This window comes from Lagenorhynchus albirostris, chromosome 11 (genome assembly GCF_949774975.1).
Source record: "Lagenorhynchus albirostris chromosome 11, mLagAlb1.1, whole genome shotgun sequence".
Classification (NCBI taxonomy): Eukaryota; Metazoa; Chordata; class Mammalia; order Artiodactyla; family Delphinidae; genus Lagenorhynchus; species Lagenorhynchus albirostris.
This window is the reverse complement of record NC_083105.1, coordinates 97,623,215-97,638,848: the sequence shown is the minus strand read 5'-3', so window position 1 is coordinate 97,638,848 and position 15,634 is coordinate 97,623,215. Positions and strand designations below refer to the sequence as shown.

The window sequence follows — 15,634 nt, the reverse complement described above, 5'->3', positions numbered from 1 at the left end:
GAGGGAGCCCTGATTATTTCAGCCATGGCAGATGTGGAGGGCTGTGTCTGAAAGAAGGCAGTCAGGAGCGCCAGAAGTGAAAAACAACACACTGAGGTGACTTTATCTGGTACAATCCTAGGTAGAAAAGTGGAGCAGGTGGGGCTGTGCCCCTCCCCTCCCCCCATGGGGGGGCGGAGGTAGCGGCACATATACAATCATCATAATAAACTGGCAGAAGAAAACCACAACAGATTCCTGGCTAGAGGGGGAGAGATAAGGCAACGTGCATGGGGGAGCCCAGAGGGGAGACAACGGGCCCCTCTACTCCTCCCACGAGAGTCTCCCCTTTGGCCCCAGATGGAGACATGGCCGGCAGCGGAGGCACAGCTGGGGGAGCCCCGTCTTCCCGCACCCTGGCTTCTGGTTCTCTGTGCTCTGGGACGAAGGAGTGCTGTGGAAAGGGAGGCGAGTCTTTTCTGCACCAGTCCTGCTCTGGGCCACCTGCAAGGGGAGAAGGCGGGCGGGCAGGTCGGTCTCGCCCTCCTAGTCCCCGGTCTGCAGCCCTTCCAGCTCCCTCCGGGCGCACCTCAGGGTAGTCAGTGCCCCATGCTGTGCTTCCTGGAAGGCAGGCCCCGTGAGGTTCCCCCCGCATCTCCAGTACTACCCCCGCCCCAGCCTGTTGCTCTCTTCTGTAACGCGGTAGTTTCAGCTCAGCTGGAGGGATCTTACCAGGGAAATAGATTATTCCATTTTCTTTAACTTCTCTTTCCTCGGCACCAGTGATTTGCGCACATAAGGCAATGTGAATAGTAGACTCAAGAAGAAGACGTGGCCAAGGAAATAGACGGATTTATACACCTGTGGAGGGATACAGGCCACCACGGTAGACAGAGGGCCTGGATTCAGCCCCACTGCCTGAGGTTTCAGTGGCTCCCTCCCCTCCTGGCAGGCAGGCCCTCGTGTACCTTCAGCCATTTGTCCCAGGTGAAGAGGCAGAAGGCAGTCATCGAGTAACCCATGAAGAGCCAGTGGATGGTCTGCTGCACCAGATAGTAGAGGGGCTGCAGGACCCTGACGGAGGCCAGGCTGCTCAGGGCTGGGCTGTCTTGAATCAGGCTGGCAGCCTGTGGAGGAAGGGGAGAGGGCTCAGCGCCTTACCCCTTCTCAGGCCCCGTTCATCCACCACCCTGAAGGTTTACCTGTCTTTCCACAATGACGATGAGGAATTCCATCTGAAAGCAGACCAGGTACCCTGAGTGGAGGCCGTGCCAGAGGGACAAGAATAGCAGGGAGAGGCCCTGGGACAGTTGTTTATTTCCAAGGAACCTGAGTCGTTTGAAGAAGTAACTAGAGAGAAGGGTGAGAAAGGATGAGACTCAGATCCATCCTGCCTCTGGGTTCTTGGAGCCCTTAGCGGTGCAGGGGTGGCGGCTGCTCCCCCAGGGCCCCCTGGGGGAGGGGAGGCAGTGCCCTCCGATCACTTTATTTATTTATGGCTGCACTGGGTCTTCGTTGCTCCGCACGGGCTTTCTCTAGTTGCGGCGAGCGGGGGCTACTCTTACTTGCGGTGCGCGGGCTTCTCACTGCAGTGGCTTGTTGCGGAGCATGGGCTCTAGGTGCGCGGGCTTCAGTAGTTGTGGCTCGCGGGCTCTAGAATGCAGGTTCCGTGGTTGTGGCACACGGGCTTAGTTGCTCTACGGCATGTGGGATCTTCCCGGACCAGGGCTGGAACCCGTGTCCCCTGCATTGGCAGGCGGATTCTTAACCACTGCGCCACCAGGGAAGCCCTTCCGATCACTTTGGATTGAAAGGCAGTGAAGCTGACGAGTCACGGTTTAGACAGAAGATAGATGTGAGGCTCAGCTGGGGCCCCGCCTGGTACAACGGGTAGTGACGGAGGGCCTGCCAGGCGCCCGGTGCTGAGGCTGCGGCGGTGAGCGGCGCAGGCCCTGCACCCACACTGCTGACGGTGCCCCCACGCATGGGACTGAGGATGTGTTTGTGAACATAAGGCTGGCGGCAGAAGTGGGATGAAAACCCAGCACTTAAGGCCATGTATGCCTTGTTTCTGTCTTTCAAAAATGACAGGGATGGGACTTCCCTGTGGTACAGTGGTTAAGAATCCACCTGCCAATGCAGGGGACACGGGTTCCAGCCCTGGTCCGGGAAGATCCCACATGCTGCGGAGCAACTAGGCCCATGCGCCACAACTACTGAGCCTGAGCTCTAGAGCCCGTGAGCCACAACTATTGAGCCCAGGTGTCACAGCTACCAAAGCCTGCGCGCCTAGTGCCCGTGCTCCGCAACAGGAGAAGCCACCGCAGTGAGAAGCCCGCGCACCACAACGAAGAGTAGCCCCCGCTTGCCGCAGCTGGAGAAAGCCTGCGCGCAGCAACGAAGACCCAACGCAGCCAAAAAAAAAAAGACAGGGACGGTTTGGGGGGGTTGGGTTGGGGACAAAAGTGGGTGTGGCTGGGGGATGTGAGAGTGACTGATGGGGGGGCCCCCAAAGTGGGGAAAGCTGGAGGAAGTGACGTGTGACCTCCCCGGCTGGGCGCTTACCGGGCCACCCAGGCGTTGGTGTTGATGTTGAAAGAGGCGATGGTGCCCGTGAAGCGGGGGTCTGTCTCAAAGAGCCACACCTTCATGTTGGCGCAGGTGTCCCACTTGGCCCTCCCGAGCTCGTCAAGGCCGTGGAAGCCCAGCCCCGTCAGGATGCACACGCCTTCCTGAGGGAGCCACGGCGTAAGCGACCCCGCCGCTCTGCGCCACACCCAGCCTGCAGCTCGTCTCGCTGCGGCCCTGGGCCCCCTCTCCTTACCGTGACCAGCCAACAGGCGACGTATTTGTACAGCACAACCTTGCCCCAGACCAGCATGTACAGGCAGCGGAACCAGAAGCTGCGGTTCTTGACAGGAGAGAAGGCATGAGCATTAGGGACACCGCCAGGCCAGGAGGGGCCCCCGTGCTCCCCATCCTCACACGTGTGGCTGACTACTACCCTGTGTCCCCCCGACGGTCTGCCTAATTGCTTTGCAAGAGGCCAAGGGGACCCAGCAGGGAGCCCCCTCGGAGAGGCCCTCAGACAGTGCTGTCCTCAACTCCTCTCCTACAGAGCCGGGCACCTGGGACACTAGTGCTGGGGGACTTTCACATCCACGTTCGACGTCAGCTGAAGGAGACCAACCTCCCCAGAGCCAGGACGGAGCCTGAGCCAGCACTCCCCCTCCCTGGGTCCTGAGCTCCTAGAGCCCTGGTCTGCCTGGGCCGGAGGGGGGCTCGAGCCGCCTGGCTGTAAGAGGGCGAGCTCGAGCCGCTGGGGGAAGGTCAGGGGTGCTGAAGTGCACCTGGCACAGCCCTGTGCCCGCGAAGGTCGTTCAGTGCTGGCTGATGAACGGGTCCCGGCCCGGCTGGCATTGACACCAACTCTCAGATCTAGAGCAAAACCAACACGCGTTTGTAGGTGGTGTTACCCACTTCTCGGCTATCTACGGGCTCCTGGCCTGGCCACTGTCTATCTCTGGCGCAGTCGCACTGCTGCTGTTCAGGAAGCACTCACTTCGTAGTCGTCAGTGAGGAGATAGTCTTCTGTGATGTGCTGGCTGAGCAGGGTGTAGCCCACTAGGTAGACAAGGCCCAGACTCAGGCGCTTGAGAGCAGGTACGGTGCTGGAAAGGAACAAGCAGGGTCACCACGGGCGGAGGCCCCTCCCTTCGCCCTCCGACCTTCACGAGGGAGCAGCTTCCCAGAGTGAGCGCAGCCTTAGGGCCGGACATGAGGATGGAGTGTGCAGACCCTGCGGGTTCTGGGGTGGGGGTGGGGCAACGAGGGGGCGGGCTGGGGAATCTGGGGTGCTCGCCCTCGGGGGTCCCGTGGACCTCGAAGGCTCCCCCATGTGCTTGGGCTACATCGGGACTGAAAGCCCGATGCAGAGACGGGGAAGGACCGGTTTTGGATCTGCTCCCTCCTCTCCTGGCTGGATCAATGCTCAAACGCAGGCTGGACAAGTTCTCCACAAAGGGATTTTCCTGGTAACTTATCAATCTTCTACTGTGAGATATATTTATATATATAGATTTTGATATATTTAACAGTATTATTATTATTTTTTTAACAGTATTTTTAAACTGGGAAAGTGAGTGTTAAAGGCAGGGACGTGACTGGTTCAGGCAAAATCTATGGCATAAAAGTGAATTTTTATTGTTTGTACTACAGGGTCGGGAGGGATGGCGGGAAGTGACCCAAGCTGAAAAGGGCCCCCTTCCTGCAGCGAGCAGGCATGGAGCGCCCCGTCACAGGCCGTGAGCCAGGGCCAGGCCAGAGAATGCAGCCAGCCGGCCTGCAGGAAGTCACTTCAGAAGTGGCTTTTTGTCGGGCGAGACGCCTACGCAGACGCCCTGACCGAAGGGGGCCGTTACCTGTTTGGTATCTTGCCTGGTAGGTCAGTCAGCTGTCCCTGCACCAGCTTCATGTAGTGGTTCATTGAGAACTGGGGCCCCACCAAGAAGGCCCCATAGAAGTAGGAGAAGCCAGCAACCTCCAGCAGGGAAGGGACACCCCGTATGGCGTACTTCTGTTGCTCAGAGGACAGGGATTTCTATGCCGGGAAGAGAACGAATGGTTCAGGACCCAAGAGCCAGTCTGAGGGCTCCCCACCCTCGTCCCCACTGATCCAGGTTCTTCAAATAGAGCCTCTCTGAGGGGATGACAGCACGGAGAAGAGTCGGTGCTTCAGGGGTAATGGGCACGCGCAGGCGCAGCTCGGCCTAGGCCGGCTGCTGCTCTTCCCAATGCCTTGCTGGCCCTGATCTCTGGACTCTGAGCTAGAGCTGGACCCAGGCAATTAGACTTGTCGGTCCTTGATCAGTGCGGCCGGAAACGGTGACCACACGGGTGGGCATGAGGGCGTGGGGATAACAACAGCCGTCCTCCTTCCCTCCGGTTAAACTCCTTCACGTCTCTGTGGAGGGAGGGGTACTTACTTGATCTTTCCCTCCGTCATAGTAGTCGATGACGAGACCTGAGCAGAGAGAGAAGGTGTGGGTGGAGAGGAGGGAGGGGACACGGGACATGGCCAGGAGCACACGGGGCAGGGCCCGGGGTAAGCCTAAGGTCTGAAGAGAGGAGCCTGGGTGTCAACGGGGAAGGCAGGGCCCCACCACTCACCGATCAGCTTCAAGGTCAGGACACAATGTGGCATTGTCCACTTGATATCATAGTTGCCAGTGGCTGTGTAATAGTATCCGGCAAGAAGGTAGGCCTAGGAGAGCGGCAAATATTTATTCTACCATTGCTCTGATTTATTTTCTCCCTGCTCTGAAATCCAATGTATTCTTTTCACTTTTCCTTTCTCCTGGTCTAGAAACTGAACCTGTAAAGGGGAAGAGACGTCCTCAACGCTTACACTCTGTGGCTCATTCTACGTGGATTTTCTGCCTTGCCTTTAAGTGACTCCCCTCATGGACAGCTGGGCTAATCTGGTCAGACTCAAAGAACCCCAATGGCACAGTCCTATGCACAAAGGACGGCCGGCACCCCGTCCTTGAGGTGGGTGAAGCATCGTCACTGCAGCCTGCAGATGAAACACCTGGGGCTTCTGGCAAGTGACCCAGAGCCACACTGCCAAGTGTCGTGGGGAGAAAGGATTAGAAACTGGCTCTCCCAGTCCACGGCTTCCTCTACACCACAGTCCCCATCCTCCCCGCCCCCAGCTGCTGTCAGCTGTGACCTGAGCTGCCCAGGGAAAGACGTTTACCATCTGGAAGCAAAAGGTAGTGAGGACGGCAGTGATGGTGCGGCCCATCAGCCGGAGGATGAGGAACTGAAGCAGGACGCATAGCAGGGAGTGGTAGAGCTGGATTCCTGGATGCGGAGGAGAGAGCAGAGTTTTGCCTGTTTTTTTTCCTGCATTCCCACCCTTCCTGAGACTTCTAAACACAAAGAGTATACATATAAAAAAACCTTTGGTGTTAGGATTTTTCTTCCTTTTTAATAGCCTCACGTTTTGGAGGAAGGGAAGGGAATTAACTGTATAAATAGAAAGGACCGCCAGGGAGTTGCTGTATTTCTGAACTTTGGGCCTTCGGGACGCTCCTGAGGGGACTGCTTGGGTCTGTCGGCCAGTTCCAGCCACAGCAGAGACAAACTGGTGCTTCTCTGTGGATGGTGTCTGGTAAGGGTACCCATTCTCAACATGCTTTTACCGGGGAGGGGAATGTGTGTGAAGGGAGAAGTTAAGCTTGTGTCCCTGCCCATACAAACCCTCTGCTACCAGAGCATCACAACTTCCCTCCCCATCAAATTCTCTCCAGGAAATTTTGTTCAGGTCTGTTCCTTCCGAGGTTCCCTGTAATCGCAGTGCTCAGTTCACTCACCGAAGTTATAATAAGCAATTGAGAGGCCTGTAAAGGCGTGGAAGAGGTGGATGAGGTAGCTGTCCTTGTAGAAAAGGTAATGCCGGTAAAACAAAGCCAAAGGGTAACCTGGAGGGGGAGAAGAGCAGGAGAGGGTTACTCGTGCCTGGCGTCCTCCCAGGTTTGTTTTGGAAGTCGATCTGGCATGAAACTCAGCCCAGAGAGGAAAACATAGGCATTATGCGGATGTCTACAAAGACAATAACAGTATCCCGATTATCAAAAGAAGTCTCTTTGTAAATACAGATTTAAAACTGAAGGTATTTTATATTGAGGCAATACAAACTGGGTCTGAAGACTAGGTTTCATTTTTGGCTTATTAAATATTGCTAGGAATTTTCTCTTGCATTTTCCTTAAATGATACAAGGGATTCAGGGTGCCCAGAAACACCATTTTACACCTTTATGACCTATAATAATTTCATCACTAGCAGAGTATTATCAGTCGGATTATTTTTTCTTTCTTTCTTTTTTTTGTTTTTGGCCGCCCGGCATGTGGGATCTTAGTTCCCTGACCAGGGATCGAACCCACGCCCCCTGCAGTGGAAGCGTGGAGTCCTAACCACTGGACCACTGGGGAAGTCCCTCAGTCAGATTGTTAAGAGGATAAATATAAATTATTCCCGGCTACAAACTGGGGTTGCTGACGGCCTATACAGTTGCATAGCAGTTACAGGACACATGTAGATACTCCTTACATAATGGGCATCGACCAAGTTATAAATCCAGCTAGGTGTACTGGGAAAATGTCTTCTCAAGCCGTGATTTACACCAACTTTTTTTTTTTTTTTTTTGCGGTACGCGGGCCTATGGCTCACGGGCCTAGCCGCTCTGCAGCATGTGGGATCTTCCCGGACCGGGGCACGAACCCGTGTCCCCTATATCGGCAGGCAGACTCTCAACCACTGCGCCACCAGGGAAGCCCTTCAAGCCGTGATTTAGAGTACGGTCCCGGGGCTTGACTGAACTACAGGGGATCTCCTGATGGGCCATGAACTGATGACGCACGGCCAAGGGTTGCTTACTGAATTAAAAAGGGCCAACAACGTTCGTTATTCCTAAACCAAAATTAGCATGTTCCCTGGTTTTACTACAGACCCACATTCAGTGTCCCATCAAGAAGTCTGGCTGATGTGCTTGGCGACCTTCCTACTGCAGTAGCGTGTGCACGAGGAGTTGGGATCCCTACTGTTTTTTGGAAGGACACTTTACCCAGTCTATCATTGCATAATCAGTGTTCTGAGTTGGTCATGGTTTACAGCTGCTGCAATTCTTACTTTTTTTCTCTTTTTTTGGCCACGTGGCTTGCGGGAATCTTAGTTCCCTGACCAGGGATCGAAACTGTGCCCTCGGCAGTGAAAGCCTGGAGTCCTAACCACTGGACCCCCTGGGAATTCCCCTTACTTTTCAATCATAAGTTGCAGTTAGTTTATCATTGGCGATATAGTTGTGAGTTTGGTTAACTCTGCAAGGCTTAGATGAGTGTCATACATAAAGTGCTCAATTATTTAAGTGAATAAGTAAATGGATAATCATGTTATATATTAGCTTATGTCCTTTTAGTCTTTTTTCCCATAACTTTTTTTTTAAACTTATAATCACAACCTGTGTACTCATGTATCCTAGTTTTTTCACACAACAGTGTATCAACCATTTATCTTCTTGGTGCCAGGATTTGCTGGTGTTCTTTTTTTTTAAATTTCATTTATTTTTTTTTTTATTTTTGGCTGTGTTGGGTCTTCATTGCCGTGCGCGGGCTTTCTCTAGTTGTGGCGAGCGGGGGCTACTCTTTGTTGCGGTGCGCGGGCTTCTCATTGCGGTGGCTTCTCTTGTTGCAGAGCACGGGCTCTAGGTGCGTGGGCTTCAGTAGTTGGGGCATGCGGGCTTCAGTAGTTGTGGTGCGCGGGCTCAGTAGTTGTGGCTCGCGGGCTTAGTTGCTCCGTGGCATGTGGGATCTTCCCGGACCAGGGCTTGAACCCGCATTCCCTGCATTGGTAGGCGGATTCTTAACCACTGCGCCACCAGGGAAGCCCTAGTATGTCGTTATTTTTTATGGCTGAATAATATTCTTTTGTTTGGACAGACCATACTTCATTTACCCAATCATCAGTTGATGGACATCTGGGTTGTTTCCACTTTTGGGGTATTAAGAATAAGGCTGCTATGGACATTCCTGTACAACTTTTGGTGTGGTGTATGTTTTCAGTTCTCTCGGGTATATACTTAGGAGTGGACCTCTTGGCTCTTTTATCCTCTGGCTAGCCCTTCTTGGTCAGTGGTATAGACCAGTTTTCAAAATTTCCCATGCGTTGTGGACCAATACTTTTGTAAAATACAAAGTCATGGGCTTGGATGATGTGGCACTATGGAGTGGCTACAAAAGTTCCTAAATGTTTACTTTTCATTCGTTGTGCTTGCTTTGAGCTTTGCCTTGGCCAAGGGTGGTGACGCAATTCAAGTAGATCGCGCCAACCTCTCTTTCTTTGTCTCTTTCACCCAAGGCTTTTCTCTGGCTTCTGAATACAGCTGACCTCCAGGAGTCAGCCCTGGTCCTCTGCTATTCTTTTTTTTTTTTTTGCAGCATGTGGGCCTCTCACTGCCGTGGCCTCTCTCGTTGCGGAGCACAGGCTCCGGACGCGCAGGTTCTGTGGCCGTGGCTCACGGGCCCAGCCGCTCCGCGGCATGTGGGATCTTCCCGGACCGGGGCACGATCCCGCGTCCCCTGCATCGGCAGGCGGACTCTCAACCACTGCGCCACCAGGGAAGCCCTGCTATTCTTGCTATACTGTCCTCTGGAAACTCCATCCACTCTCATGTAACTTAATATGATCTTTACGCCAAAGACAGGTCCACATCTTTAATCCTGACTTCTCAAGTTTCAGTTCCCCATTTCCTACTTCCTCGCTGGGCATTTTCAGTTTGATATCACATACCATCTCAAACTCTGTGTGACTACAACATGGACTTTCCCCGGAATCAGTCTTCTCTTGGCTTCTTTTGTTTGTTAATGGTGTTACCGTTCTCCAGGCCACACAACTACATTCAAAGGCTTGAAGTTGTCTTTGCCTCTTCCCTCTCCTTGGTTCCCTATACCTATAGCCACCAAATCCTGTTGATTCCTCCTTTCCAGTGTTTCTCGCCACCGTCACACCCCCCTCCTTTCCTGTGCTACATCTGCAGTGAAGGCCCTCAAGCACTCCCCCTTCAACTCTTGCCGTGACCTCACCTCTGCCTGCAGCCTCGTCCTCCAACAATCCTCCACCAGAGGGCTCTTCCTGTAACCCCTGCTCAGAAAACATCAACGACTCCAGCTGACTACTCAACACAGTACCAGTTCCCAAGCCGAAGATTCAAGGTCTATCTTCTAAACTACATTTCCGGTTAAAGCCTCTATCTCCCTGCTCCAGGTGACTGATATGCTAGTTTTTGCTCAAATATATCTTGTGTCTTTCATCTCTAGACCTTCGCTTGTGCCAATGCCTTTGGGTGGGACACCTTCTCCAACCACTCCTCTACCCAGTGGAGTCCTACCCATTCTCGGAAACCCAGTTCAAGTGTCACTTAGGGCGAAGACTCTCATTTGGCAAATCATTGTATACAACAAATTCCCATTCCTTACATTCTCGTTTTATCTTAAAATTAACACATGTTCACAATCTCTTTTCCTCAAGTCCTCCTCTACCTTTGGATCTCCCACAGCACACTATCCTGTGTACTTCATTTTTTGATTGGTTGACCAACAGTAATTGACACTTAATAGCCATTTGATGTTGAGCGTCAGTTTCCTCATCTGTAAAATGGGGACAGTACCTGCCTCAATGAGCTGTTGTAAGGACTAAAGGAGATAATGCATATAAAGTAGTTAGCACAGCCTAAAATATTGTAAGTGGTCACAAAAATTACACACACACACACACACATTCACATAAAGTTACAGGGAGTTTGTAAAGCAGGCCTTAACTGAGAAATTCTGGTGAAAGTGGGTATCAGGGCTTCTGAATCTAATCTCCATTCCATGTGACAAATGACTAAGGGATTTCCTTCCCATCTTCATTTCAAAAGAAGAGTCACAGCATATTTATTTTATAAAGATACTGATTATGGTTTGCCAAGAGCATTTTTTCTAAAATGCAACATACTATTAAATTAAGGCACTGTATGGTTAGAAGAACACGAACTCTGGAGTTGAGACAGATCTCAGTTTGAATCCCGGTTCTGCTACTTACTAGCTGCTCCCTCAGGCTGGTTGATGAGTTAATTTTTTTTGGTCCTCAGTTTCATCAGTAAAATGGGTATCTAGGTTTGGGTTCATATATTAAGCCTGGTACATATTAGATACTCAATAACTGTGAGACTGCTTCAACCTCTGCTTTAACAGAGAAGTGCCTGGCAATCTCATCCAGCCACATGGCTTTAAATACCATCTGTCTTCTGATGGCTCCCAAATTTGTTCTTCACACTCGTGTACAACGTGGACGCCTAACGGATATCTCAAATTTAACAGGTGTCAAAGTGAACTGCTGACACATCTCCCTCACAAAGCCTGCTCCTCCCCTGGCTTCCTCATTTCAGCAAACGCCAACTCACCTTTCTGCTCACTCAAGGCTGAAGCTCTGCGACCTTCTCATCCTTCCTGAACCCCACCCTCCCCCTGCAACCAGTCTGTCAGCAAACTCTGTTCTACCTTCAAAGTGAACCCGGAATTTGACCACTTCTTCCCCTGGTCCAGGTCAACGCCATCTCTGGCCTGTACCATTTAAAAATTTTTTTATAGTATTTTCTGAAATTTTTATTTATTTTTGGCTGCGTTGGGTCTTTGTTGCTGCACACAGGCTTTCTCTAGTTGCGGTGAGCGGGGAGCTACTCTTCATTGTGTTGCGCGGGCTTCTCCTTGCGGTGGTTTCTCTTGTTGCGGAGCACGGGCTCTAGGCGCTCGGGCTGCAGTAGTTGTGGTGCACGGCTTAGTTGCTCTGCGGCATGTGGGATCTTCCTGGACCAGGGCTCGAACCCTGCATTGGCAGATGGATTCTTAACCACTGTGCCACCAGGGAAGTCCCTCTGGCCTGTACTATTACAGTCACCTCCTGATTAATCGCCCCACAGGCCTTCAGTCTCACTCAGCAAAAGCCAAAGTCCAACCAGAACCTACCAGACTGATCTGTTCATCACTCCCCCACCTTTGTCTGACTCATCTCTTACTCTCGGCTGCCCTTCCTGGAATGCCTGCCAGGTGCAACCTTAGAGCCTTCACATTAATAGGTTCCTTGCCTGGGTTGCTCTTTCACAGATAAGCTCAAGTCCCTCCAGCCCTTCAGATTTTTACTAAAATGTCACCTTATCAGTGAGGCCTTCATAGTATCTAAAATTGCACACACTCACCCCACCCTCTATGCCACCAACACACACTTCCTGTTCTTCTTTCTTACTTCATTTTTCTATTTCCCCTCAACACTTATTACTCTTTCACATACAATGTATTCTACTTATTTATCAGTCTTTGAAGGCAAGGATTTTTGTCTCTTTTTTTCCCCTGCTGTACCACAAGTACCTTGTACAAAAAAGGTCTTTTCCTGGTACAGAAATGGTCTTTTCCTGGTACAAAAAAGGTCTCAAAAATATTTGTTGAATGGAAGAAAGAATAAAAGAATGAATGAACAAATACTGTATTCTAGGCAGTCAATAAAATATTTATAGAGCACCCATTAAGTGGTCAGCAATGCATTAGGCAAAAGGAGAATATGGTCGAGTGTAAGAGATGCTTTTAGACTCTTAAGGAGCTTTTTAGAGAGAAAAGAAAATCAAGCAACAATGTTCTATAAATGCTAATTGCATGGAATAGCCAATGTTGTAGAGGTTAGAGGAGAGGTCAATAATGAACACAGCAGTTAGGATGAAAAGAGAAGAAATAAGGATTGGGCAGGAGAATTATGTACTAAAGACACGGTGGTAGGAAACAGCATGGAACAGTCACTTCACAAGACCAGCTTGACCACAAGAAGGGACAGGAAGGTTTGGAAAACCAGGCAGAGTCTGAAATTGATATAATAGGAAAAAAAATCAAGAGGAATGACTGGAACGGGGGGTATGATGGAAAGGGATAAATTAAAGGTGGCTAAGCCCCTACAGTGGTCTTCAAGCTTTTTTTTTTTTTTGCGGTACGCGGGCCTCTCACTGTTGTGGCCTCTCCCGTTGCGGAGCACAGGCTCCGGACGCGCAGACTCAGTGGCCATGGCTCACGGGCCCAGCCGCTCCGCGGCATGTGGGATCTTCCCGGACCAGGGCACGAACCCGTGTCCCCTGCATCGGCAGGCGGACTCTCAACCACTGTGCCACCAGGGAAGTCCCTTCAAACTTTTTTGATGGAATAGCCCCTGAAAGAATTCTGAAAAAATATAGATGCCTTCTCACATTTGTAAGTTGCCATCTAACGTTTATAAGTTTTGCTTTTAATTAATTTTTATTGGAGTACAGTTGCTTTACAATGTTGTGTTAGTTTCTATTGCACAGCAAAGTGAATCAGCAGTACATATACACATTCCCCCTCTTGTTTGGATTTCCTTCCCATTTAGGTCACCACAGAGCACTGAGTAGAGTTCCCGGTGCTGTACTGCAGGTTCTCATTAGCTGTCTACTTTATACATGGTCTCAATAGCGTATACGTGTCAACCCCAATCTCCCAATTCCTCCCACCCCCAACCTTCCCCCTTGGCATCTGTACGTTCGTTCTCTGCATCTGTCTGTAAGTTTAAACAACAGCAAATGATGTGTTTTTAAACATGTATATTGAAGGTGTGCTTTAAGTACACATGGAAAACGTCTGCCTTGTGATCTAAATGGCAAACCAATCAGCTTGATCACTTTCTGTCAAAAGAGGTCTAACCTCATTTTTTAATTCAAATAAACAAGTTAATACTTCTCCCTCATGACAACCACCTTGTCTCTGAATTCTACTTCTAAGATGGAACGACAAGGCAGAGGGTTGGCATGAGTTTGTCTCCTGGATAAAATAAGGGGCTGCTCCTCTTTGCTTCACTTTCGTGGCTCCTGTGAAATGTTTCCCTGGAGCACCCCTTACCCCCGGGCCTTTCTCCTTTTTTTTTTTTTGCCACGCTGTGCGGCATGCAGAACTTCCCCGACCGGGGATCGAACCTGCATCCCCTGCAGTGGAAGCACAGAGTCTAAACCACTGGACCACTGGGCAAGTCTCCTTTCTAAAGGCTGGTGAAGAGTGACTGCAAGAGAACTTTCAGAGCAGACACTGTCTCAAGCACGTCAATTTTAGAAAAGAATACATATGGAAGCTTAAAATCTGAAAGTGGATTCCCTCATCTGTGCCCATGTATCCCCTGGAAAGTCTTCATGTACCCCTAGGGTACATGGACCGCAATGGGAAGACCACTGGCCTCAAGGTTCCATGTCAGAAGGTGGTGCCACTGACAGAGACACACAGATCAGAGGAGACAGCTGGCTCTGCTGGCAACAACTGAAGCCAGATAAAACTCTCACAGGGAGAGGCCGCAAAGGCAGGGCTGAGTCCTGGAAAATGCCTGTACTGAAGGGAGCCAAGCAAAAGAAACGGAGATAAAACAGAGAACAAGAGGTAAATGAGGACAGTACCCATGTGAGAAAGGAAGATGACTTCTGTGGTAGGAAAGGAGTTTAAAAACATCGAATGTGCCGGAAGTCTAAGGAGCGTGAGGAAGACGTTCACAATGAGGTCGTTAGTCACCGTGAAACAGAGCAGCACGAGGGACACGGGGGCTGGGACCTGGGGGCCAGCTAAGAAGCGGGGGCTGGACCAAGAGGAAATGCAGGCTGGACGCGGAGGCGGGGCAGTAGGCAGTAAAAGACTGGCCAGAGAGCGTGGCCACTGAGTGAAGGGACGCATTTCTAAGACAGAGATGTTCTATCCATATGTGTTTTTTTTTTTGTTGGGGAGGGATGTCTCTGGATTCTTTCTGGTTGTATATGCTTGGGAGATGGCATGCTGCTTTTTTTTTTTTTTTAAATAAATTTATTTATTTATTTTTGGCTGCATTGGGTCTTCGTTGCTGTGCGCGGGCTTTCTCTAGTTGCGGCGAGCGGGGGCTGCTCTTCATTGTGGTGTGCGGGCTTCTCAATGCGGTGGCTTCTCTCGCTGTGGAGCACGGGCTCTAGGCGCACGGGCTGCAGTAGTTGTGGCATGCGGGCTCAGTAATTGTGGCTCACGGGCTCTAGAGTGCAGGCTCAGTAGTTGTGGCGCACGGGCTTAGTTGCTCTGCGGCATGTGGGATCTTCCCGGACCAGGGCTCGAACCCGTGTCCCCTACATTGGCAGGCAGATTCTTAACCACTGTGCCACCAGGGACATTCCCATATGTATTTTATGGAAGAAGACAAGCAGTATAGTGGGCGAGGACAGTATCTGTGGGAGAGCAACAAGCGTTTACCGCAGAAAGAGGGAAGAAGCCCTGGCCCTTCCCCTGAGACTGGAGGGCGAGGCAAGGAGACTGGCAGAGAAACCTGGGAGGCGGGTGAGCAAGTTCAGGAAAAGAACCTTCCTCTCCTCAGTGAGATGGGTGGTGAGGGCTGTCCCTCGGGAAGAACGGCCGTGTAGGAGGAGCTGGATGAGACAGAGGGCTGCAGGGACCCCAGCCCACGCCCAGGGAATCAGTCAACCCGACTGATTCTCTTTGGAAAGGTTATCGAAAACAGGAGTGGGCAATTCCTCAGCTGTGGAACACGCTTCTTTCTTCAGAAGCTGGGACTGCGTAGGAGCATGGCAGAGAGCTCCCAAGTTCTGATTTAGAACATCGCCGCCAATGTCCGTGTCTCATTGTCTAAACGTAAGCAACTGATAGGAGCTGGGAGACAGGTGTGGCATGCCCACTTTCCTAGAAGTTCTGCAGGAAAAATTCTCAAGTAATTTAACTGGTAAAACAAATCCATTATACAAAATGGAAGGCCAAGTTGTCCTGTATTTTAAAGATACAACACGAGCCTTCAATGACACTTCTGTCTTTCAACAGCTGCTTTAGGCTGAGTCCCTGAGCCCCGGAGAGGATACCTTTGTTTAGTTTTCCACCCTGGCCTTCAGGGAGCTGTCCGCGGGAAAACTGAAGAAGCTCTGCTTGAAATCCAAGCTTTTCTCCTTCTCTCCAGACTCAGAGGAAGATGTCCCTCCCTTCTCTTTAAACACCCTCCCCTCCTTCCCTTTGGTTCCAATCCTCTGAATTCTATCTACCCCAACCACTCTTAGGT

General features: G+C 51.1%; 1 protein-coding gene across 2 annotated transcripts in view; it reads right to left on the bottom strand.

Annotated features, from left to right (window-relative positions):
- Positions 1-77: 77 nt before the first annotated feature.
- Positions 78-15,634, bottom strand: part of LPCAT3 (lysophosphatidylcholine acyltransferase 3) — a 29,738-nt gene continuing 14,181 nt past the window's right edge. The window contains exons 2-13 of one of the 2 annotated variants that reach the window (XM_060166996.1): positions 6,357-6,464; positions 5,738-5,844; positions 5,149-5,242; positions 4,965-5,002; positions 4,401-4,579; positions 3,542-3,650; positions 2,804-2,890; positions 2,545-2,711; positions 1,182-1,329; positions 948-1,106; positions 712-840; positions 352-483 (exon numbers count right to left, since the gene is read on the bottom strand). In XM_060166996.1, the coding sequence (XP_060022979.1) occupies positions 724-840; positions 948-1,106; positions 1,182-1,329; positions 2,545-2,711; positions 2,804-2,890; positions 3,542-3,650; positions 4,401-4,579; positions 4,965-5,002; positions 5,149-5,242; positions 5,738-5,844; positions 6,357-6,464 (1,313 nt within the window). In that variant the 3' untranslated portion in view covers positions 352-483; positions 712-723. Of the gene's footprint in view, positions 484-711; positions 841-947; positions 1,107-1,181; positions 1,330-2,544; positions 2,712-2,803; positions 2,891-3,541; positions 3,651-4,400; positions 4,580-4,964; positions 5,003-5,148; positions 5,243-5,737; positions 5,845-6,356; positions 6,465-15,634 lie in introns of both variants that reach the window. The other variant, XM_060166995.1, reaches the window with a different exon arrangement.